This window comes from Nuphar pumila, chromosome 3 (assembly GCF_984573655.1).
Source record: "Nuphar pumila chromosome 3, dmNupPumi1.hap1.1, whole genome shotgun sequence".
In the NCBI taxonomy this organism is placed as follows: Eukaryota; Viridiplantae; Streptophyta; class Magnoliopsida; order Nymphaeales; family Nymphaeaceae; genus Nuphar; species Nuphar pumila.
This window is the reverse complement of record NC_143251.1, coordinates 25,233,756-25,260,481: the sequence shown is the minus strand read 5'-3', so window position 1 is coordinate 25,260,481 and position 26,726 is coordinate 25,233,756. Positions and strand designations below refer to the sequence as shown.

Below are 26,726 nucleotides of genomic sequence, written 5' to 3'. Positions count from 1 at the left end.
CTACAGAGCGCAGTTCGAATCCCCCGCGCCCCAACGTTCAAAATGCTCGTGATCAACGGTAAAGGTGCGCTGCGAGGCTCCATCCCACGCATGAACATCCATGTGAAGGAATTAAAAGAACCCAACAGTCAAAAAATGGAATAAATGAAAGGAACAAAAAAAGCACATATCCCACCTATCCTATAATTCTCATTGATCTTGTTTCATACTTCTAAGTTCTAACCTTTTACAGTTTTCTGCCTTAATTCCCTTCCCTGCCATCTGCACCCTTTCTGTGATTACGCCTCTCTCCATGTGAGGAAAGTGCCCTGAGTCAATATATATATATATATATATATATATATATATAGAGAGAGAGAGAGAGAGAGAGAGAGAGTACCGACCACCATCTCATACAACATTCTTTTTTTTAGTCATCATACAACATTTCACTTCCAAAATGCGAAATCAGAGATGGGTTCTTCATTTTTCCTTCATCCTAGCTGTTGGCTTCCATTTTCTTCAAGACCCACCTGCGGTTTCAGCAGAAACAGAGCCAGCCACCCCTGTCTGCTCTGCTTCAGATAGGGCCGCGCTTCTGAGCTTCAAATCAGGCATTTTGAGAGATACAACCGGTATTCTGTCCTCATGGGTTGCTGAAGATTGCTGTGGAGCATGGGAAGGAATCCAGTGCGACTCAAGAACAGGAAGGGTGATTGGGTTGACACTGCAAGGACACCAAAGTTCAGACAGCACCAACTTCATGAAGGGCATCCTCTTTTCTTCTTTGGGTAACCTTCAATTCTTGCAGGTCCTGTTGATCTCCGAACTCGGACAGATAATGGGTCCAATCCCTGAAAGCCTTTCGAAGTTGTCATTCCTCACCCAACTCTCCCTAGAAAACAACAGGCTGGAAGGAAGCATCCCACCAAGCTTAGGTAAGCTTCCCTTGCTCAAGGTCCTCTCTCTCAGTGGTAACCGATTGACAGGGGCTGTACCTCCAGATTTGGGGAACCTAAAGAATTTGTTGCAGATAAATCTAGGGAAGAATCTCTTAACAGGTGGAATCCCACCCGCATTGAAAAACATCCCTTACCTGCAGTTTCTTGACCTGAGCTCCAATCTTTTGTCTGGGGATATTCCTGATTTTCTTGGAGAGTTGAAGAATCTGAAATTTATTGACCTATCTGACAATGAATTCACTGGGAGAATACCAAGTTCAATTTGTAATCTGCCCAATATTCTCAACTTAAACTTAAATAACAACCACCTTACAGGTGAGATCCCAAACCAGATTGGCAATTTGAGAACTATTGTCACTCTCTCTGTCAGCCACAATCTCCTTACAGGAACCATTCCTGATTCAATCAGTAGACTGCCAAATCTATGGTATCTTAACCTCTCAAGAAACGGGTTCTCTGAACCCTTGCCAGTTTCCCTTGCCCAAGGCATCCCTTCTCTGTTATCAATTGACCTTTCCTATAACAATCTCCACCTGGGTACTTTCCCAGACTGGATCACCAACAGAGAGTTGAGAGATGTCCACCTTGCAGGTTGCAGACTAGAAGGGCCACTCCCACATTTTCCGAATGCTTCCAGTCTGGCTTCCATAGATCTATCTGATAACTCACTTACGAGCCAAATTGGTGACTTCTTCACTTCAATGACAAGTCTAGAGAGAGCAAAACTGTCAAATAATAAGCTGGAATCTGATATTTCAAGAGTTGCCCTCCCAAGTGAGCTACGTGTAATTGACCTGCGTTCAAACCAGCTATATGGATCCATTTCAGGATTCATCACCAACAACACCGGCGACTTTCTAGAGTCTGTAAATTTATCTGGCAACAGGATTTCAGGGGCAATTCCGGAGTTCATAGAAGGGTTGAGTTTAAGAGTACTGGATTTATCTATTAACAAAATCACTGGTCCAATCCCCAGCTCAATATCAAACTTGGCCAATCTTCAAAGGTTGGATATCTCAAGAAACAATATTGAGGGCACCATCCCTACAAATTTGGGCCAGTTGCAGAGTTTAGAATGGTTTGACGTGTCCATCAATCAACTTACAGGGAACATTCCGGACACACTCACAGGCCTTGGCAGTCTAAAGCATGCAAACTTCAGAAGCAATTACCTTTGCGGCCAAATACCACAGAAGCGGCCTTTCAGCATCTTCCCAGCAGTGGCATATGCACACAACAGATGCTTATGTGGGGCCCCATTGCCACCCTGTAAGAAAAGAGACCTCCACAAATGAGTCAGTATGGTGCTGACTAAGCCGCCAGATAGGATCCACCTGCCATGTCATCATTGGCTATTCTCCCTCAAAATGTCAAGCCAAACATCATATTATGTGGAAATATAGGGCCAATGCCACGTTTGACAGAAAAATGACCAACATTCGCATCAACCCCTTTTCTTATGTTTGCTTTCTTTTTCTTTGTTTATTCTTGTCGACTAAAGTTGATATAAAAGATTCCACCAATATAATCCCCCATGTGATATGTTCAAAGAGAGATGCTTTCAAATCACGGCTAAATCTATCATCACTTGACTTGTTTCTCAGTGCAACATTTAGGTGACTTTAACAAAGATGTCACTGTGAAATTGTTTACTGTCTATGAATGTTTCAACCAAGGTTGTTAAATGCGATGAGGCGAAGCGAGGCGTTGAGCCTGCGCTTTGCCTCTGAGGCGTACGCCTCTCACAACGTGAGACTCTCAAGCAAGGTTGTAAATGCGATGAGGGCGTACGCCTCTCACAACACTGGTGGTTTCAACCTGCAGAAAACCTTCTTGAATGGGAATTACAAAAGCTTTCTGTTCTCAGAGAAAAAGAAGCAAGGACATTCTTAAAAAAGGATAAAACATCAGCAGATTCTACAGAACAAATTCCATTATACAAGTTCCAATCAACTAAAACCAGAATTATGACCATTTACAAGGAGCATGGGACATCAATTTCCTTCATTAAGGGTGCGTTTGAATACCCCAGATTACAGATCCAAGATTTTTGAAATAGTGATCCTCGGATCTCTAATCCGACGTTCTCTGGTCCAAACCCCTCCCACACCACACACACACACACATTCGGACTTGAAAGCCTCAAAAGAAGACAAAAAGCAAGGAACAAGCTGGCGTTACACAGCTTTAATCAACATATTTTTTCTTCAAAATATAACTAATCTCTAGGATTCTGCCTAACCCCAACTTGCCGCTCTCTTTTCTAGTTCTGCCCTGTTAAGTCCCATAGTTTGAAGTGTTTTATGACAGATCTGAATCATTAGATGTGTTTAGCATGCTAGATTTAGTGGGAATTGACTTTTGGATCATGTTTTTTCGATGAAATGTATTTTTATGAACCAGAAAATTGATGCCTTCATAGCCATTGATTTTGGATCACCGTAAAAACCTGTATACAGGTCATATTTAGGGATGGCAGTGGGGCGGGGCGGGGCGGGGGACAAGGTCTCCACCCCCGCCTCCATCCCCGGCGGGGATGGATTTTATCCTCCACCCCCGCCTTCATCCCCGTTTCATGTCCTCCATCCCCGGTTCAAACGGGGATGAGGCGAGGTGGGGCGGGGATATTGCGGGGAAAAGTGGTCGGGGCGGAGTTGGGACGGGGATCGTGGCGGGGACGGGGCGGGGAAAAGTGCACGTCCATCCCCGCCTCCACCCCCAGACGGGGATGGATTTTAACCTTCATCCCCGCCTCCATCCCCGTTTCATACCCTTCATCCCTGGTCCAAACGGGGCGAGGCAGGGCGTGCCCCCTCTTTCCCCCGGTCCACTGCCATCCCTAGTCATATTGGGGTGATCCAAAAGCTGGTTCCAACTAAACAAAACAACAAAACCTATAGAACACATCTATGGTGTTAGATGTGAGAAAAAAATACAAAAGACTACGACTTTTAAGGGGGCCTAACTTGAAGAACAAGCACATTACTATATATATGGGAAGCTATCCGACCATATTCATGCTTGACCTGTGCCAAATAGGCTCTTGTAAAAAAAAATTGTATTTTTTTGAAATTCTAACCTTACCTATGTGTTCTACGGACCTGTTTTCATAAGAATCGGGTCTTGGATCATTTGATTCGATGGGTAGATAGGCAAATATAAGGTTCCAAAATCAACGGTATGTAATTTTTTAACACTTTCTAGGCTCAAAAAACCGGTTTTTTCATCCAAAATGCATGATCCAAGAGTCGATTCCTAGATTCCTAGTGAATCGATCATGCAGAACATATCTGTAAGGTTAGATTTTTGAAAAAATATCATTGGGTACGAGGTTAGGCAGGGATGGGTCGGGTAGCTTCCCACTGATATATATATATATATATATATATATATATATATAATGGGTAGGTGCTAAATGATACATGCTAAATGAGTTTTTCTGCTTTTTTGTTTTATTTTTAAATTTTGACCGTCAAGATGTGATTTATGTATTTGATTTTATAGGGATCAGCTCTTTAAGTGTTTGATTCGGACACATGGGTGGGTTTTTATAAGGTTCAAAAAATCAACGGTCCAAAATCTTTGTAATTTTTCATAGCTCCAAATATCATTTTTTCATCAAAACACATGATTCAAGTGTGGATACCTGGTAAATCAACCATGCTCAACACACTTATGGCTACCCATTACTATATATATACAACTCCATCCATGCCCGACCTGTTCAAAAAAATTCAGGTATTTTTTTTAAATTCTAACCTTACAGATTGTTCTACATTCTTGTTTTCATTGGAATCGGGTCTTTGATAATTTGATTTTGATGTGTGGATATGTTTTTTATAAGGTTCCAAAATCAAGGGTCTACAATTTTTTAAAAATTTTGAGGCTCTAAAAACCATTTTTTTCATCCAAAATGCATGATCAAAAGTCGGTTTCTAATGAATCAATCATGCAGAACACATCCGTAAGGTTGAATTTTCCAAAAAAAAAGTCCATCGGATACGGGTCAGGCAGGGATGAGGTCGGGTATATTACCACTGATATATGTGTTAGGAAAGTTTTAAATTATTAATGGTTACTACCAAAAGTGTTTTGGAAAAAGTTTAGTACCATATCTAAGAGAGAAAAGTTTTCCAAGAGGTTTAAATAGAGAGTTTGTAATCTATACTTTACTTTGGTAAGCCTTGAGTATTTAGGTGGATTGCGGACGTTGCTGCGCATCGTGCAGCAACGGACGCGCCGTTCGCGCACACGCGCGCGCGCGCGCGTGCGTGCGCAAGGGCGCTTGAGGCGCAATGTGGCGTTTTGATGGCGCACTTTGCATATGAGGCGCAAATATCCATTTTGATTTTTCGGTTTTGAGACATCTGGCCGTTTGAAAGGTTTAATAGCATTTATATTGAGTTTAAGGCGCTTTGTGACTGTTGGACGGTTTTGGAGGCCTTTGATTGACAGTCAAAGGTGGGTGACCGTTCAGGTACCTTTTGTCCTATTTTCAAACTGTCAGATTTATGACCTTTAATCTCATTTATCGCAAAACGTTTTGGCCTCTCTAAAAGTCTATAAATTCTTCTATTTTCGTCTTTTTGAAGATTATCAGAATTTCTGACTCTCCAGTTTTCTCCTTTCTTTCTTCTCGGTTTGGCTTGCAGAGTTCATGTGTGGGAGAGGTCATCTGTTCTTGCGAAGCAGTGACTCTCTTGAGGTTCAAGCCTAGTTGTATCCTGGGAACTCAGTCGTAACAAAACCCTTTTTCGCATCTTCGGAATTTCCGGAGTGGGGCGATTGAAGTTCTAAAGATAGCGATCTTAAGAACGTGCCTCTAGGCTTGAATTCTCTTTTCTGAAATCCTGTTTTCACTAGGTTGGAATAACAATTTTAGAACTTCAATTATGGCCTCTGGTTCGACATCCAACTCCATAAATCTGCTTAGCCGTGACCTTGAAAAACTCGATCGATTTGATGGGTCAAACTTCAAGCGGTGGCAATCAAAGGTATCGTTCTTGCTATCTGAGCTGCATATCGACTATGTCCTCAAAAAGCCCTGTCCCACTGTCGTTGCTGGAGAAGTTGAGACAGAAGAACAGAAGAAAGAGCGAGAGAAGTGGCATACTGACAACTACAGATGCAAAGGGCATATCCTGAACACTTTAGCCGATTCACTCTTTGACCTGTATTCACCATTGGAGTCGGCTGGAGAGTTGTGGAATGCTCTCGAGATCAAGTACAATGCAGAAGATGCTGGTAACAAAAGGTTTATAGTAGATCAGTATGTTAATTTTTCTATTGTTGATGATAAGCCTATACTTGCTCAAATTCATGAGATGCAAATACTGGCCTATAAGATCAAAGGAGAAGGTATGTATCTTGATGATGACTTCCAAGTTGCTGTCATCATTGGGAAGCTACCGGATTCCTGGAAAGAATATAGGAATCACCTAAAACATAAAAATGAGAAAATCACTTTAGATGGCCTTCTTAAGGACATCCGAATTGAGGAAGAGACTCGTCTTCGTGACAAAAAGAATTCGAGTCCTAAAGAAGGTTATCCTAAAGTGAATTTTGTTAGTAACAAGGGTGGCAAAATCATGAAAACCCAGAAAATCAAAAAGAATTTTGTGAAAGGGAAAAAGCCAACTGATAAAAAGAAAATTAGTTGCTATGTTTGTGGCAAGTTTGGCCATTTTGCTAGAGAATGCAGAGAACGGAAGAGGACTGGTCCTAAGCCAAATGAGTCAGAGGAGAGGCTTGTTGCTGTAATCTCTGAAACCTTTATGGTGGCTGCAAATAAGGACTGGTACCTGGATACTGGAAGCACTGTTCATGTGGCAAACGACAGGAACTTGTTCAAGTCGTATGAAGTAGTGGGGGAGGGATGCAATCTCTTTATGGGAAACTCTTCCTCAACTAAAGTGCTGGGAAAAGGGAGTGTGGAAATTAAGTTCACCTCCGGGAAAGTCCTAACACTTGAGAATGTCCACTATGCTCCAGAAGTTCGAAAAAATTTAATCTCTGCAGATCTCCTGTCACGAAATGGTTTTAAGATTGTTATTGAGTCTGGGATTGTAACTGTGACCAAAGGGAAAATCTTTGTAGGAAAAGGGTTTGCCACTGGTGGTATGTTCAAGATGAGCATAAATGAAGCTACTACTTCTGTTTATATGGTTGACTCTTATTTTCTTTGGCATTCAAGATTAGGACATATAAATTCTCGTTGCATTCATAATATGAATAACTTTGGTCTTCTTCCGTGTCATGTGAAAATAGAACATAAACATAAGTGTGAGACATGTATTCAAACTAAGCTAACTAGACTCCCGTTTCCTAGTGTAGAAAAGAATTATAAATTGCTTGAATTAGTGCATTCTGATGTGTGTACGATGGATAATGTTTTGAGTCGTGGTGGCAATAGGTACTTTATTACCTTTATAGATGATTACTCAAAATTTTGTTATGTTTATTTGTTGAAACATAAATCTGAAGCATTTTCCAAATTTCTTCTTTATCTAGCTGAAGTACAAAATAGGTTTAAAACAAAGGTTGTACATTTAAGAACAGATAGAGGAGGTGAATACTTAGGTGGAGAATTTGATAAATTCTGTGAAGATAATGGTATTATCCATCAAACGTCAGCTCCTAGAACTCCTGAACAGAATGGAGTAGCAGAAAGGAAAAACAGAACACTTGTAGAAATGATGAATGCTATGCTTCTTAATACAGGTTTGCATTCCAACTTATGGGGAGAAGCTATACTTTCTGCTTGTTATATTCTTAATCGAGTTCCTTATTCTAAATCTGATAAATCACCTTATGAATTGTGTTTTGGTAAGAAACCTAATCTTAGTTATTTTCGTGTTTGGGGTTGTTTAGCATATGTTAAAATTCCAGAAAATAAAAGGAAGAAGGTTGGACCTAAAGCATTTAAATGTGCATTTGTTGGGTATGCTGAACATAGTAAAGCATATAGATTTTTGGACATTGTTAATGATGTTATTTTAGAATCTAGAGATGCATCTTTCATAGAACATAAAAATGCATTTGATTCTCTTCTTGATGGCAGCCGGATTATAGTAGATGAACTTCCTGTAAATGACATGATTGAATATTCTAATGAATGTGTTGATGAACCAGAAACTGAAGTTAGACTCAGTAAACGTATTAGAAAACCAACTAATTTTGGTTCTGACTTTTATACATTTCTAATTGAGAATGATCCTGTGTCTTTTCAAGAGGCTATGTCTTCTCAAGATGCTGCCTTTTGGAGAGAAGCTATTAATGATGAAATAGAATCAATTATGTCTAATAATGTTTGGAAATTAGTGGATTTACCTGTTGGTTGCAAAACTATTGGCTGCAAATGGATTTTCAAAAAGAAATTAAAAGCTGATGGTACAATTGATAAATTTAAAGCACGTTTGGTTGCAAAAGGCTTTAAACAAAAAGAAGGTATTGATTATTTTGATACTTTTGCTCCTGTAACCAGAATATCTACTATTAGAATTCTGATTGCCATGGCTGCCATATATAAGCTTCAAATCCATCAAATGGACGTGAAAACGGCCTTTTTGAATGGAGAATTAGATGAAGAGATATATATGGAGCAACCTGAAGGTTTTGTAGTGCTAGGGCAAGAGCGCAAAGTTTGCAAACTTGAGAAATCCTTATATGGATTAAAGCAAGCCCCTAAGCAATGGCATGAAAAATTTGATAGTTCTCTGGTGCATAATGGTTTTAAAATTCATGATGCGGACAAATGTGTCTATAGTAAAGTAGATAGTGACTCAATTATTATTATTTGTTTATATGTTGATGATATGCTTATTTTGGGTAACAATAGTGAATGCATAAATCAAACAAAAAGATTTTTATCTTCCTTGTTTTGTATGAAAGACTTGGGTGTTGCAGATGTTATTTTAGGAATCAAAATAATAAGAAATAAAAATGGCATTATATTATGTCAATCACACTATATTGAGAAAATTCTTACAAAGTATGGATATCTTAATAGTTCACCAGCATGCACCCCATATGATCCAAATATGAAATTGACTCCTTATGATGGTGCTAGTGTTCAACAATTAAAATATGCCAGTGTTGTAGGTAGCCTTATGTATGCAATGAACTGCACAAGGCCTGACATTGCCTATGCAATGAGTAAAGTGTGTAGATACACTAATAATCCTGGTCATCAACACTGGAATGCAGTGAACAGGATTCTTAGATATCTAAAGCATACTTTAGACTATGGAATTCACTATACCGAGTTTCCTGCTGTTATTGAAGGGTATAGTGATGCAAGTTGGAATACTGACTTTGAAGATTCCAAGTCTACGAGTGGTTGGGTTTTTACCCTTGGAGGAGGAGCAATTGCATGGGGGTCTAAGAAACAGACCTGTATAACTCATTCTACAATGGAATCTGAGTTTATTGCTTTGGCATCTGCTTGTAGAGAAGCTGAATGGCTTAAGAATATGCTAGTGGATATTCCACTAGGTGAGAAGCCTATACCTGCTATTTCAATGTTTTGTGATAGCCAATCAGCTATATGTAAAGCAGGTAATATGAAATACAATGGGAAGTCTAGACATATTAGTCTAAGACACAGTTTTATAAGACAAATGATTGATGACAATATTATTTCATTGAAATATGTGAAGTCATGTCAAAATTTGGCAGACCCATTTACGAAAGGCCTTTCGAGAGATGTCATCAATAAAACATCGAGGGGAATGGGAATTAAGCCAATTAAGTCATCACCTAAGGATACCCAACCTAGAGCGTTGGAGATCCCACATGCATAGGTTCAATGGGAAACAAATTGGTGAATGACAGATATTGAGCATATTTATGTAAGCCCATTACTAATGTGTGCTCATGAGCTGTAACTAATATGAGGGTTGAGCTAATAGCTCTTAATGAGTTTGTAGGCCTTAAGGCTAAGGTGTGTGTTACAGTACACCTAGACAAACTCACCTATATGAGTGTAGAAATGTGAGCCGTTTCTTATGAGAATTGGCAATTCTCTAGAGCACTCATGAATCCAGGAAAGCACAAGGCTCTAAATGTGCCAACATGAAATCCACACAATCGAACTTTTGGAAACCGATGTATGATTGAAAACTCCGTTAACAATATAAGGGGCTAAGTTCAAGGTAAGTCCACTTAACACCTTGGTTAATTTAGGTTTTCTTTCATATAGTGGGGGTTCAAGTCATGCAGACACTCTCACTAATGCATAAGTTTCTATGCAAGCCAAATATATTTTAAAACTAGTGGGGGATTGTTAGGAAAGTTTTAAATTATTAATGGTTACTACCAAAAGTGTTTTGGAAAAAGTTTAGTACCATATCTAAGAGAGAAAAGTTTTCCAAGAGGTTTAAATAGAGAGTTTGTAATCTATACTTTACTTTGGTAAGCCTTGAGTATTTAGGTGGATTGCGGACGTTGCTGCGCATCGTGCAGCAACGGACGCGCCGTTCGCGCACACGCGCGCGCGCGCGCGTGCGTGCGCAAGGGCGCTTGAGGCGCAATGTGGCGTTTTGATGGCGCACTTTGCACTTCGCACGCTCGCAGCGGTGCGAGGTGCATATGAGGCGCAAATATCCATTTTGATTTTTCGGTTTTGAGACATCTGGCCGTTTGAAAGGTTTAATAGCATTTATATTGAGTTTAAGGCGCTTTGTGACTGTTGGACGGTTTTGGAGGCCTTTGATTGACAGTCAAAGGTGGGTGACCGTTCAGGTACCTTTTGTCCTATTTTCAAACTGTCAGATTTATGGCCTTTAATCTCATTTATCGCAAAACGTTTTGGCCTCTCTAAAAGTCTATAAATTCTTCTATTTTCGTCTTTTTGAAGATTATCAGAATTTCTGACTCTCCAGTTTTCTCCTTTCTTTCTTCTCGGTTTGGCTTGCAGAGTTCATGTGTGGGAGAGGTCATCTGTTCTTGCGAAGCAGTGACTCTCTTGAGGTTCAAGCCTAGTTGTATCCTGGGAACTCAGTCGTAACAAAACCCTTTTTCGCATCTTCGGAATTTCCGGAGTGGGGCGATTGAAGTTCTAAAGATAGCGATCTTAAGAACGTGCCTCTAGGCTTGAATTCTCTTTTCTGAAATCCTGTTTTCACTAGGTTGGAATAACAATTTTAGAACTTCAATTATGGCCTCTGGTTCGACATCCAACTCCATAAATCTGCTTAGCCGTGACCTTGAAAAACTCGATCGATTTGATGGGTCAAACTTCAAGCGGTGGCAATCAAAGGTATCGTTCTTGCTATCTGAGCTGCATATCGACTATGTCCTCAAAAAGCCCTGTCCCACTGTCGTTGCTGGAGAAGTTGAGACAGAAGAACAGAAGAAAGAGCGAGAGAAGTGGCATACTGACAACTACAGATGCAAAGGGCATATCCTGAACACTTTAGCCGATTCACTCTTTGACCTGTATTCACCATTGGAGTCGGCTGGAGAGTTGTGGAATGCTCTCGAGATCAAGTACAATGCAGAAGATGCTGGTAACAAAAGGTTTATAGTAGATCAGTATGTTAATTTTTCTATTGTTGATGATAAGCCTATACTTGCTCAAATTCATGAGATGCAAATACTGGCCTATAAGATCAAAGGAGAAGGTATGTATCTTGATGATGACTTCCAAGTTGCTGTCATCATTGGGAAGCTACCGGATTCCTGGAAAGAATATAGGAATCACCTAAAACATAAAAATGAGAAAATCACTTTAGATGGCCTTCTTAAGGACATCCGAATTGAGGAAGAGACTCGTCTTCGTGACAAAAAGAATTCGAGTCCTAAAGAAGGTTATCCTAAAGTGAATTTTGTTAGTAACAAGGGTGGCAAAATCATGAAAACCCAGAAAATCAAAAAGAATTTTGTGAAAGGGAAAAAGCCAACTGATAAAAAGAAAATTAGTTGCTATGTTTGTGGCAAGTTTGGCCATTTTGCTAGAGAATGCAGAGAACGGAAGAGGACTGGTCCTAAGCCAAATGAGTCAGAGGAGAGGCTTGTTGCTGTAATCTCTGAAACCTTTATGGTGGCTGCAAATAAGGACTGGTACCTGGATACTGGAAGCACTGTTCATGTGGCAAACGACAGGAACTTGTTCAAGTCGTATGAAGTAGTGGGGGAGGGATGCAATCTCTTTATGGGAAACTCTTCCTCAACTAAAGTGCTGGGAAAAGGGAGTGTGGAAATTAAGTTCACCTCCGGGAAAGTCCTAACACTTGAGAATGTCCACTATGCTCCAGAAGTTCGAAAAAATTTAATCTCTGCAGATCTCCTGTCACGAAATGGTTTTAAGATTGTTATTGAGTCTGGGATTGTAACTGTGACCAAAGGGAAAATCTTTGTAGGAAAAGGGTTTGCCACTGGTGGTATGTTCAAGATGAGCATAAATGAAGCTACTACTTCTGTTTATATGGTTGACTCTTATTTTCTTTGGCATTCAAGATTAGGACATATAAATTCTCGTTGCATTCATAATATGAATAACTTTGGTCTTCTTCCGTGTCATGTGAAAATAGAACATAAACATAAGTGTGAGACATGTATTCAAACTAAGCTAACTAGACTCCCGTTTCCTAGTGTAGAAAAGAATTATAAATTGCTTGAATTAGTGCATTCTGATGTGTGTACGATGGATAATGTTTTGAGTCGTGGTGGCAATAGGTACTTTATTACCTTTATAGATGATTACTCAAAATTTTGTTATGTTTATTTGTTGAAACATAAATCTGAAGCATTTTCCAAATTTCTTCTTTATCTAGCTGAAGTACAAAATAGGTTTAAAACAAAGGTTGTACATTTAAGAACAGATAGAGGAGGTGAATACTTAGGTGGAGAATTTGATAAATTCTGTGAAGATAATGGTATTATCCATCAAACGTCAGCTCCTAGAACTCCTGAACAGAATGGAGTAGCAGAAAGGAAAAACAGAACACTTGTAGAAATGATGAATGCTATGCTTCTTAATACAGGTTTGCATTCCAACTTATGGGGAGAAGCTATACTTTCTGCTTGTTATATTCTTAATCGAGTTCCTTATTCTAAATCTGATAAATCACCTTATGAATTGTGTTTTGGTAAGAAACCTAATCTTAGTTATTTTCGTGTTTGGGGTTGTTTAGCATATGTTAAAATTCCAGAAAATAAAAGGAAGAAGGTTGGACCTAAAGCATTTAAATGTGCATTTGTTGGGTATGCTGAACATAGTAAAGCATATAGATTTTTGGACATTGTTAATGATGTTATTTTAGAATCTAGAGATGCATCTTTCATAGAACATAAAAATGCATTTGATTCTCTTCTTGATGGCAGCCGGATTATAGTAGATGAACTTCCTGTAAATGACATGATTGAATATTCTAATGAATGTGTTGATGAACCAGAAACTGAAGTTAGACTCAGTAAACGTATTAGAAAACCAACTAATTTTGGTTCTGACTTTTATACATTTCTAATTGAGAATGATCCTGTGTCTTTTCAAGAGGCTATGTCTTCTCAAGATGCTGCCTTTTGGAGAGAAGCTATTAATGATGAAATAGAATCAATTATGTCTAATAATGTTTGGAAATTAGTGGATTTACCTGTTGGTTGCAAAACTATTGGCTGCAAATGGATTTTCAAAAAGAAATTAAAAGCTGATGGTACAATTGATAAATTTAAAGCACGTTTGGTTGCAAAAGGCTTTAAACAAAAAGAAGGTATTGATTATTTTGATACTTTTGCTCCTGTAACCAGAATATCTACTATTAGAATTCTGATTGCCATGGCTGCCATATATAAGCTTCAAATCCATCAAATGGACGTGAAAACGGCCTTTTTGAATGGAGAATTAGATGAAGAGATATATATGGAGCAACCTGAAGGTTTTGTAGTGCTAGGGCAAGAGCGCAAAGTTTGCAAACTTGAGAAATCCTTATATGGATTAAAGCAAGCCCCTAAGCAATGGCATGAAAAATTTGATAGTTCTCTGGTGCATAATGGTTTTAAAATTCATGATGCGGACAAATGTGTCTATAGTAAAGTAGATAGTGACTCAATTATTATTATTTGTTTATATGTTGATGATATGCTTATTTTGGGTAACAATAGTGAATGCATAAATCAAACAAAAAGATTTTTATCTTCCTTGTTTTGTATGAAAGACTTGGGTGTTGCAGATGTTATTTTAGGAATCAAAATAATAAGAAATAAAAATGGCATTATATTATGTCAATCACACTATATTGAGAAAATTCTTACAAAGTATGGATATCTTAATAGTTCACCAGCATGCACCCCATATGATCCAAATATGAAATTGACTCCTTATGATGGTGCTAGTGTTCAACAATTAAAATATGCCAGTGTTGTAGGTAGCCTTATGTATGCAATGAACTGCACAAGGCCTGACATTGCCTATGCAATGAGTAAAGTGTGTAGATACACTAATAATCCTGGTCATCAACACTGGAATGCAGTGAACAGGATTCTTAGATATCTAAAGCATACTTTAGACTATGGAATTCACTATACCGAGTTTCCTGCTGTTATTGAAGGGTATAGTGATGCAAGTTGGAATACTGACTTTGAAGATTCCAAGTCTACGAGTGGTTGGGTTTTTACCCTTGGAGGAGGAGCAATTGCATGGGGGTCTAAGAAACAGACCTGTATAACTCATTCTACAATGGAATCTGAGTTTATTGCTTTGGCATCTGCTTGTAGAGAAGCTGAATGGCTTAAGAATATGCTAGTGGATATTCCACTAGGTGAGAAGCCTATACCTGCTATTTCAATGTTTTGTGATAGCCAATCAGCTATATGTAAAGCAGGTAATATGAAATACAATGGGAAGTCTAGACATATTAGTCTAAGACACAGTTTTATAAGACAAATGATTGATGACAATATTATTTCATTGAAATATGTGAAGTCATGTCAAAATTTGGCAGACCCATTTACGAAAGGCCTTTCGAGAGATGTCATCAATAAAACATCGAGGGGAATGGGAATTAAGCCAATTAAGTCATCACCTAAGGATACCCAACCTAGAGCGTTGGAGATCCCACATGCATAGGTTCAATGGGAAACAAATTGGTGAATGACAGATATTGAGCATATTTATGTAAGCCCATTACTAATGTGTGCTCATGAGCTGTAACTAATATGAGGGTTGAGCTAATAGCTCTTAATGAGTTTGTAGGCCTTAAGGCTAAGGTGTGTGTTACAGTACACCTAGACAAACTCACCTATATGAGTGTAGAAATGTGAGCCGTTTCTTATGAGAATTGGCAATTCTCTAGAGCACTCATGAATCCAGGAAAGCACAAGGCTCTAAATGTGCCAACATGAAATCCACACAATCGAACTTTTGGAAACCGATGTATGATTGAAAACTCCGTTAACAATATAAGGGGCTAAGTTCAAGGTAAGTCCACTTAACACCTTGGTTAATTTAGGTTTTCTTTCATATAGTGGGGGTTCAAGTCATGCAGACACTCTCACTAATGCATAAGTTTCTATGCAAGCCAAATATATTTTAAAACTAGTGGGGGATTGTTAGGAAAGTTTTAAATTATTAATGGTTACTACCAAAAGTGTTTTGGAAAAAGTTTAGTACCATATCTAAGAGAGAAAAGTTTTCCAAGAGGTTTAAATAGAGAGTTTGTAATCTATACTTTACTTTGGTAAGCCTTGAGTATTTAGGTGGATTGCGGACGTTGCTGCGCATCGTGCAGCAACGGACGCGCCGTTCGCGCACACGCGCGCGCGCGCGCGTGCGTGCGCAAGGGCGCTTGAGGCGCAATGTGGCGTTTTGATGGCGCACTTTGCACTTCGCACGCTCGCAGCGGTGCGAGGTGCATATGAGGCGCAAATATCCATTTTGATTTTTCGGTTTTGAGACATCTGGCCGTTTGAAAGGTTTAATAGCATTTATATTGAGTTTAAGGCGCTTTGTGACTGTTGGACGGTTTTGGAGGCCTTTGATTGACAGTCAAAGGTGGGTGACCGTTCAGGTACCTTTTGTCCTATTTTCAAACTGTCAGATTTATGGCCTTTAATCTCATTTATCGCAAAACGTTTTGGCCTCTCTAAAAGTCTATAAATTCTTCTATTTTCGTCTTTTTGAAGATTATCAGAATTTCTGACTCTCCAGTTTTCTCCTTTCTTTCTTCTCGGTTTGGCTTGCAGAGTTCATGTGTGGGAGAGGTCATCTGTTCTTGCGAAGCAGTGACTCTCTTGAGGTTCAAGCCTAGTTGTATCCTGGGAACTCAGTCGTAACAAAACCCTTTTTCGCATCTTCGGAATTTCCGGAGTGGGGCGATTGAAGTTCTAAAGATAGCGATCTTAAGAACGTGCCTCTAGGCTTGAATTCTCTTTTCTGAAATCCTGTTTTCACTAGGTTGGAATAACAATTTTAGAACTTCAATTATGGCCTCTGGTTCGACATCCAACTCCATAAATCTGCTTAGCCGTGACCTTGAAAAACTCGATCGATTTGATGGGTCAAACTTCAAGCGGTGGCAATCAAAGGTATCGTTCTTGCTATCTGAGCTGCATATCGACTATGTCCTCAAAAAGCCCTGTCCCACTGTCGTTGCTGGAGAAGTTGAGACAGAAGAACAGAAGAAAGAGCGAGAGAAGTGGCATACTGACAACTACAGATGCAAAGGGCATATCCTGAACACTTTAGCCGATTCACTCTTTGACCTGTATTCACCATTGGAGTCGGCTGGAGAGTTGTGGAATGCTCTCGAGATCAAGTACAATGCAGAAGATGCTGGTAACAAAAGGTTTATAGTAGATCAGTATGTTAATTTTTCTATTGTTGATGATAAGCCTATACTTGCTCAAATTCATGAGATGCAAATACTGGCCTATAAGATCAAAGGAGAAGGTATGTATCTTGATGATGACTTCCAAGTTGCTGTCATCATTGGGAAGCTACCGGATTCCTGGAAAGAATATAGGAATCACCTAAAACATAAAAATGAGAAAATCACTTTAGATGGCCTTCTTAAGGACATCCGAATTGAGGAAGAGACTCGTCTTCGTGACAAAAAGAATTCGAGTCCTAAAGAAGGTTATCCTAAAGTGAATTTTGTTAGTAACAAGGGTGGCAAAATCATGAAAACCCAGAAAATCAAAAAGAATTTTGTGAAAGGGAAAAAGCCAACTGATAAAAAGAAAATTAGTTGCTATGTTTGTGGCAAGTTTGGCCATTTTGCTAGAGAATGCAGAGAACGGAAGAGGACTGGTCCTAAGCCAAATGAGTCAGAGGAGAGGCTTGTTGCTGTAATCTCTGAAACCTTTATGGTGGCTGCAAATAAGGACTGGTACCTGGATACTGGAAGCACTGTTCATGTGGCAAACGACAGGAACTTGTTCAAGTCGTATGAAGTAGTGGGGGAGGGATGCAATCTCTTTATGGGAAACTCTTCCTCAACTAAAGTGCTGGGAAAAGGGAGTGTGGAAATTAAGTTCACCTCCGGGAAAGTCCTAACACTTGAGAATGTCCACTATGCTCCAGAAGTTCGAAAAAATTTAATCTCTGCAGATCTCCTGTCACGAAATGGTTTTAAGATTGTTATTGAGTCTGGGATTGTAACTGTGACCAAAGGGAAAATCTTTGTAGGAAAAGGGTTTGCCACTGGTGGTATGTTCAAGATGAGCATAAATGAAGCTACTACTTCTGTTTATATGGTTGACTCTTATTTTCTTTGGCATTCAAGATTAGGACATATAAATTCTCGTTGCATTCATAATATGAATAACTTTGGTCTTCTTCCGTGTCATGTGAAAATAGAACATAAACATAAGTGTGAGACATGTATTCAAACTAAGCTAACTAGACTCCCGTTTCCTAGTGTAGAAAAGAATTATAAATTGCTTGAATTAGTGCATTCTGATGTGTGTACGATGGATAATGTTTTGAGTCGTGGTGGCAATAGGTACTTTATTACCTTTATAGATGATTACTCAAAATTTTGTTATGTTTATTTGTTGAAACATAAATCTGAAGCATTTTCCAAATTTCTTCTTTATCTAGCTGAAGTACAAAATAGGTTTAAAACAAAGGTTGTACATTTAAGAACAGATAGAGGAGGTGAATACTTAGGTGGAGAATTTGATAAATTCTGTGAAGATAATGGTATTATCCATCAAACGTCAGCTCCTAGAACTCCTGAACAGAATGGAGTAGCAGAAAGGAAAAACAGAACACTTGTAGAAATGATGAATGCTATGCTTCTTAATACAGGTTTGCATTCCAACTTATGGGGAGAAGCTATACTTTCTGCTTGTTATATTCTTAATCGAGTTCCTTATTCTAAATCTGATAAATCACCTTATGAATTGTGTTTTGGTAAGAAACCTAATCTTAGTTATTTTCGTGTTTGGGGTTGTTTAGCATATGTTAAAATTCCAGAAAATAAAAGGAAGAAGGTTGGACCTAAAGCATTTAAATGTGCATTTGTTGGGTATGCTGAACATAGTAAAGCATATAGATTTTTGGACATTGTTAATGATGTTATTTTAGAATCTAGAGATGCATCTTTCATAGAACATAAAAATGCATTTGATTCTCTTCTTGATGGCAGCCGGATTATAGTAGATGAACTTCCTGTAAATGACATGATTGAATATTCTAATGAATGTGTTGATGAACCAGAAACTGAAGTTAGACTCAGTAAACGTATTAGAAAACCAACTAATTTTGGTTCTGACTTTTATACATTTCTAATTGAGAATGATCCTGTGTCTTTTCAAGAGGCTATGTCTTCTCAAGATGCTGCCTTTTGGAGAGAAGCTATTAATGATGAAATAGAATCAATTATGTCTAATAATGTTTGGAAATTAGTGGATTTACCTGTTGGTTGCAAAACTATTGGCTGCAAATGGATTTTCAAAAAGAAATTAAAAGCTGATGGTACAATTGATAAATTTAAAGCACGTTTGGTTGCAAAAGGCTTTAAACAAAAAGAAGGTATTGATTATTTTGATACTTTTGCTCCTGTAACCAGAATATCTACTATTAGAATTCTGATTGCCATGGCTGCCATATATAAGCTTCAAATCCATCAAATGGACGTGAAAACGGCCTTTTTGAATGGAGAATTAGATGAAGAGATATATATGGAGCAACCTGAAGGTTTTGTAGTGCTAGGGCAAGAGCGCAAAGTTTGCAAACTTGAGAAATCCTTATATGGATTAAAGCAAGCCCCTAAGCAATGGCATGAAAAATTTGATAGTTCTCTGGTGCATAATGGTTTTAAAATTCATGATGCGGACAAATGTGTCTATAGTAAAGTAGATAGTGACTCAATTATTATTATTTGTTTATATGTTGATGATATGCTTATTTTGGGTAACAATAGTGAATGCATAAATCAAACAAAAAGATTTTTATCTTCCTTGTTTTGTATGAAAGACTTGGGTGTTGCAGATGTTATTTTAGGAATCAAAATAATAAGAAATAAAAATGGCATTATATTATGTCAATCACACTATATTGAGAAAATTCTTACAAAGTATGGATATCTTAATAGTTCACCAGCATGCACCCCATATGATCCAAATATGAAATTGACTCCTTATGATGGTGCTAGTGTTCAACAATTAAAATATGCCAGTGTTGTAGGTAGCCTTATGTATGCAATGAACTGCACAAGGCCTGACATTGCCTATGCAATGAGTAAAGTGTGTAGATACACTAATAATCCTGGTCATCAACACTGGAATGCAGTGAACAGGATTCTTAGATATCTAAAGCATACTTTAGACTATGGAATTCACTATACCGAGTTTCCTGCTGTTATTGAAGGGTATAGTGATGCAAGTTGGAATACTGACTTTGAAGATTCCAAGTCTACGAGTGGTTGGGTTTTTACCCTTGGAGGAGGAGCAATTGCATGGGGGTCTAAGAAACAGACCTGTATAACTCATTCTACAATGGAATCTGAGTTTATTGCTTTGGCATCTGCTTGTAGAGAAGCTGAATGGCTTAAGAATATGCTAGTGGATATTCCACTAGGTGAGAAGCCTATACCTGCTATTTCAATGTTTTGTGATAGCCAATCAGCTATATGTAAAGCAGGTAATATGAAATACAATGGGAAGTCTAGACATATTAGTCTAAGACACAGTTTTATAAGACAAATGATTGATGACAATATTATTTCATTGAAATATGTGAAGTCATGTCAAAATTTGGCAGACCCATTTACGAAAGGCCTTTCGAGAGATGTCATCAATAAAACATCGAGGGGAATGGGAATTAAGCCAATTAAGTCATCACCTAAGGATACCCAACCTAGAGCGTTGGAGATCCCACATGCATAGGTTCAATGGGAAACAAATTGGTGAATGACAGATATTGAGCATATTTATGTAAGCCCATTACTAATGTGTGCTCATGAGCTGTAACTAATATGAGGGTTGAGCTAATAGCTCTTAATGAGTTTGTAGGCCTTAAGGCTAAGGTGTGTGTTACAGTACACCTAGACAAACTCACCTATATGAGTGTAGAAATGTGAGCCGTTTCTTATGAGAATTGGCAATTCTCTAGAGCACTCATGAATCCAGGAAAGCACAAGGCTCTAAATGTGCCAACATGAAATCCACACAATCGAACTTTTGGAAACCGATGTATGATTGAAAACTCCGTTAACAATATAAGGGGCTAAGTTCAAGGTAAGTCCACTTAACACCTTGGTTAATTTAGGTTTTCTTTCATATAGTGGGGGTTCAAGTCATGCAGACACTCTCACTAATGCATAAGTTTCTATGCAAGCCAAATATATTTTAAAACTAGTGGGGGATTGTTAGGAAAGTTTTAAATTATTAATGGTTACTACCAAAAGTGTTTTGGAAAAAGTTTAGTACCATATCTAAGAGAGAAAAGTTTTCCAAGAGGTTTAAATAGAGAGTTTGTAATCTATACTTTACTTTGGTAAGCCTTGAGTATTTAGGTGGATTGCGGACGTTGCTGCGCATCGTGCAGCAACGGACGCGCCGTTCGCGCACACGCGCGCGCGCGCGCGTGCGTGCGCAAGGGCGCTTGAGGCGCAATGTGGCGTTTTGATGGCGCACTTTGCACTTCGCACGCTCGCAGCGGTGCGAGGTGCATATGAGGCGCAAATATCCATTTTGATTTTTCGGTTTTGAGACATCTGGCCGTTTGAAAGGTTTAATAGCATTTATATTGAGTTTAAGGCGCTTTGTGACTGTTGGACGGTTTTGGAGGCCTTTGATTGACAGTCAAAGGTGGGTGACCGTTCAGGTACCTTTTGTCCTATTTTCAAACTGTCAGATTTATGGCCTTTAATCTCATTTATCGCAAAACGTTTTGGCCTCTCTAAAAGTCTATAAATTCTTCTATTTTCGTCTTTTTGAAGATTATCAGAATTTCTGACTCTCCAGTTTTCTCCTTTCTTTCTTCTCGGTTTGGCTTGCAGAGTTCATGTGTGGGAGAGGTCATCTGTTCTTGCGAAGCAGTGACTCTCTTGAGGTTCAAGCCTAGTTGTATCCTGGGAACTCAGTCGTAACAAAACCCTTTTTCGCATCTTCGGAATTTCCGGAGTGGGGCGATTGAAGTTCTAAAGATAGCGATCTTAAGAACGTGCCTCTAGGCTTGAATTCTCTTTTCTGAAATCCTGTTTTCACTAGGTTGGAATAACAATTTTAGAACTTCAATTATGGCCTCTGGTTCGACATCCAACTCCATAAATCTGCTTAGCCGTGACCTTGAAAAACTCGATCGATTTGATGGGTCAAACTTCAAGCGGTGGCAATCAAAGGTATCGTTCTTGCTATCTGAGCTGCATATCGACTATGTCCTCAAAAAGCCCTGTCCCACTGTCGTTGCTGGAGAAGTTGAGACAGAAGAACAGAAGAAAGAGCGAGAGAAGTGGCATACTGACAACTACAGATGCAAAGGGCATATCCTGAACACTTTAGCCGATTCACTCTTTGACCTGTATTCACCATTGGAGTCGGCTGGAGAGTTGTGGAATGCTCTCGAGATCAAGTACAATGCAGAAGATGCTGGTAACAAAAGGTTTATAGTAGATCAGTATGTTAATTTTTCTATTGTTGATGATAAGCCTATACTTGCTCAAATTCATGAGATGCAAATACTGGCCTATAAGATCAAAGGAGAAGGTATGTATCTTGATGATGACTTCCAAGTTGCTGTCATCATTGGGAAGCTACCGGATTCCTGGAAAGAATATAGGAATCACCTAAAACATAAAAATGAGAAAATCACTTTAGATGGCCTTCTTAAGGACATCCGAATTGAGGAAGAGACTCGTCTTCGTGACAAAAAGAATTCGAGTCCTAAAGAAGGTTATCCTAAAGTGAATTTTGTTAGTAACAAGGGTGGCAAAATCATGAAAACCCAGAAAATCAAAAAGAATTTTGTGAAAGGGAAAAAGCCAACTGATAAAAAGAAAATTAGTTGCTATGTTTGTGGCAAGTTTGGCCATTTTGCTAGAGAATGCAGAGAACGGAAGAGGACTGGTCCTAAGCCAAATGAGTCAGAGGAGAGGCTTGTTGCTGTAATCTCTGAAACCTTTATGGTGGCTGCAAATAAGGACTGGTACCTGGATACTGGAAGCACTGTTCATGTGGCAAACGACAGGAACTTGTTCAAGTCGTATGAAGTAGTGGGGGAGGGATGCAATCTCTTTATGGGAAACTCTTCCTCAACTAAAGTGCTGGGAAAAGGGAGTGTGGAAATTAAGTTCACCTCCGGGAAAGTCCTAACACTTGAGAATGTCCACTATGCTCCAGAAGTTCGAAAAAATTTAATCTCTGCAGATCTCCTGTCACGAAATGGTTTTAAGATTGTTATTGAGTCTGGGATTGTAACTGTGACCAAAGGGAAAATCTTTGTAGGAAAAGGGTTTGCCACTGGTGGTATGTTCAAGATGAGCATAAATGAAGCTACTACTTCTGTTTATATGGTTGACTCTTATTTTCTTTGGCATTCAAGATTAGGACATATAAATTCTCGTTGCATTCATAATATGAATAACTTTGGTCTTCTTCCGTGTCATGTGAAAATAGAACATAAACATAAGTGTGAGACATGTATTCAAACTAAGCTAACTAGACTCCCGTTTCCTAGTGTAGAAAAGAATTATAAATTGCTTGAATTAGTGCATTCTGATGTGTGTACGATGGATAATGTTTTGAGTCGTGGTGGCAATAGGTACTTTATTACCTTTATAGATGATTACTCAAAATTTTGTTATGTTTATTTGTTGAAACATAAATCTGAAGCATTTTCCAAATTTCTTCTTTATCTAGCTGAAGTACAAAATAGGTTTAAAACAAAGGTTGTACATTTAAGAACAGATAGAGGAGGTGAATACTTAGGTGGAGAATTTGATAAATTCTGTGAAGATAATGGTATTATCCATCAAACGTCAGCTCCTAGAACTCCTGAACAGAATGGAGTAGCAGAAAGGAAAAACAGAACACTTGTAGAAATGATGAATGCTATGCTTCTTAATACAGGTTTGCATTCCAACTTATGGGGAGAAGCTATACTTTCTGCTTGTTATATTCTTAATCGAGTTCCTTATTCTAAATCTGATAAATCACCTTATGAATTGTGTTTTGGTAAGAAACCTAATCTTAGTTATTTTCGTGTTTGGGGTTGTTTAGCATATGTTAAAATTCCAGAAAATAAAAGGAAGAAGGTTGGACCTAAAGCATTTAAATGTGCATTTGTTGGGTATGCTGAACATAGTAAAGCATATAGATTTTTGGACATTGTTAATGATGTTATTTTAGAATCTAGAGATGCATCTTTCATAGAACATAAAAATGCATTTGATTCTCTTCTTGATGGCAGCCGGATTATAGTAGATGAACTTCCTGTAAATGACATGATTGAATATTCTAATGAATGTGTTGATGAACCAGAAACTGAAGTTAGACTCAGTAAACGTATTAGAAAACCAACTAATTTTGGTTCTGACTTTTATACATTTCTAATTGAGAATGATCCTGTGTCTTTTCAAGAGGCTATGTCTTCTCAAGATGCTGCCTTTTGGAGAGAAGCTATTAATGATGAAATAGAATCAATTATGTCTAATAATGTTTGGAAATTAGTGGATTTACCTGTTGGTTGCAAAACTATTGGCTGCAAATGGATTTTCAAAAAGAAATTAAAAGCTGATGGTACAATTGATAAATTTAAAGCACGTTTGGTTGCAAAAGGCTTTAAACAAAAAGAAGGTATTGATTATTTTGATACTTTTGCTCCTGTAACCAGAATATCTACTATTAGAATTCTGATTGCCATGGCTGCCATATATAAGCTTCAAATCCATCAAATGGACGTGAAAACGGCCTTTTTGAATGGAGAATTAGATGAAGAGATATATATGGAGCAACCTGAAGGTTTTGTAGTGCTAGGGCAAGAGCGCAAAGTTTGCAAACTTGAGAAATCCTTATATGGATTAAAGCAAGCCCCTAAGCAATGGCATGAAAAATTTGATAGTTCTCTGGTGCATAATGGTTTTAAAATTCATGATGCGGACAAATGTGTCTATAGTAAAGTAGATAGTGACTCAATTATTATTATTTGTTTATATGTTGATGATATGCTTATTTTGGGTAACAATAGTGAATGCATAAATCAAACAAAAAGATTTTTATCTTCCTTGTTTTGTATGAAAGACTTGGGTGTTGCAGATGTTATTTTAGGAATCAAAATAATAAGAAATAAAAATGGCATTATATTATGTCAATCACACTATATTGAGAAAATTCTTACAAAGTATGGATATCTTAATAGTTCACCAGCATGCACCCCATATGATCCAAATATGAAATTGACTCCTTATGATGGTGCTAGTGTTCAACAATTAAAATATGCCAGTGTTGTAGGTAGCCTTATGTATGCAATGAACTGCACAAGGCCTGACATTGCCTATGCAATGAGTAAAGTGTGTAGATACACTAATAATCCTGGTCATCAACACTGGAATGCAGTGAACAGGATTCTTAGATATCTAAAGCATACTTTAGACTATGGAATTCACTATACCGAGTTTCCTGCTGTTATTGAAGGGTATAGTGATGCAAGTTGGAATACTGACTTTGAAGATTCCAAGTCTACGAGTGGTTGGGTTTTTACCCTTGGAGGAGGAGCAATTGCATGGGGGTCTAAGAAACAGACCTGTATAACTCATTCTACAATGGAATCTGAGTTTATTGCTTTGGCATCTGCTTGTAGAGAAGCTGAATGGCTTAAGAATATGCTAGTGGATATTCCACTAGGTGAGAAGCCTATACCTGCTATTTCAATGTTTTGTGATAGCCAATCAGCTATATGTAAAGCAGGTAATATGAAATACAATGGGAAGTCTAGACATATTAGTCTAAGACACAGTTTTATAAGACAAATGATTGATGACAATATTATTTCATTGAAATATGTGAAGTCATGTCAAAATTTGGCAGACCCATTTACGAAAGGCCTTTCGAGAGATGTCATCAATAAAACATCGAGGGGAATGGGAATTAAGCCAATTAAGTCATCACCTAAGGATACCCAACCTAGAGCGTTGGAGATCCCACATGCATAGGTTCAATGGGAAACAAATTGGTGAATGACAGATATTGAGCATATTTATGTAAGCCCATTACTAATGTGTGCTCATGAGCTGTAACTAATATGAGGGTTGAGCTAATAGCTCTTAATGAGTTTGTAGGCCTTAAGGCTAAGGTGTGTGTTACAGTACACCTAGACAAACTCACCTATATGAGTGTAGAAATGTGAGCCGTTTCTTATGAGAATTGGCAATTCTCTAGAGCACTCATGAATCCAGGAAAGCACAAGGCTCTAAATGTGCCAACATGAAATCCACACAATCGAACTTTTGGAAACCGATGTATGATTGAAAACTCCGTTAACAATATAAGGGGCTAAGTTCAAGGTAAGTCCACTTAACACCTTGGTTAATTTAGGTTTTCTTTCATATAGTGGGGGTTCAAGTCATGCAGACACTCTCACTAATGCATAAGTTTCTATGCAAGCCAAATATATTTTAAAACTAGTGGGGGATTGTTAGGAAAGTTTTAAATTATTAATGGTTACTACCAAAAGTGTTTTGGAAAAAGTTTAGTACCATATCTAAGAGAGAAAAGTTTTCCAAGAGGTTTAAATAGAGAGTTTGTAATCTATACTTTACTTTGGTAAGCCTTGAGTATTTAGGTGGATTGCGGACGTTGCTGCGCATCGTGCAGCAACGGACGCGCCGTTCGCGCACACGCGCGCGCGCGCGCGTGCGTGCGCAAGGGCGCTTGAGGCGCAATGTGGCGTTTTGATGGCGCACTTTGCACTTCGCACGCTCGCAGCGGTGCGAGGTGCATATGAGGCGCAAATATCCATTTTGATTTTTCGGTTTTGAGACATCTGGCCGTTTGAAAGGTTTAATAGCATTTATATTGAGTTTAAGGCGCTTTGTGACTGTTGGACGGTTTTGGAGGCCTTTGATTGACAGTCAAAGGTGGGTGACCGTTCAGGTACCTTTTGTCCTATTTTCAAACTGTCAGATTTATGGCCTTTAATCTCATTTATCGCAAAACGTTTTGGCCTCTCTAAAAGTCTATAAATTCTTCTATTTTCGTCTTTTTGAAGATTATCAGAATTTCTGACTCTCCAGTTTTCTCCTTTCTTTCTTCTCGGTTTGGCTTGCAGAGTTCATGTGTGGGAGAGGTCATCTGTTCTTGCGAAGCAGTGACTCTCTTGAGGTTCAAGCCTAGTTGTATCCTGGG

At 38.5% G+C, this 26,726-nt stretch overlaps 1 protein-coding gene across 1 annotated transcript; it reads left to right on the top strand.

Moving 5' to 3' along the window:
- The first annotated feature begins 439 nt into the window (after positions 1-439).
- Positions 440-2,236, top strand: LOC149842336 (uncharacterized). The gene has a single exon (XM_090000639.1). The coding sequence runs from the start codon at positions 440-442 to the stop codon at positions 2,234-2,236; it is 1,797 nt and encodes a 598-aa protein (XP_089856765.1).
- Positions 2,237-26,726: the final 24,490 nt, after the last annotated feature.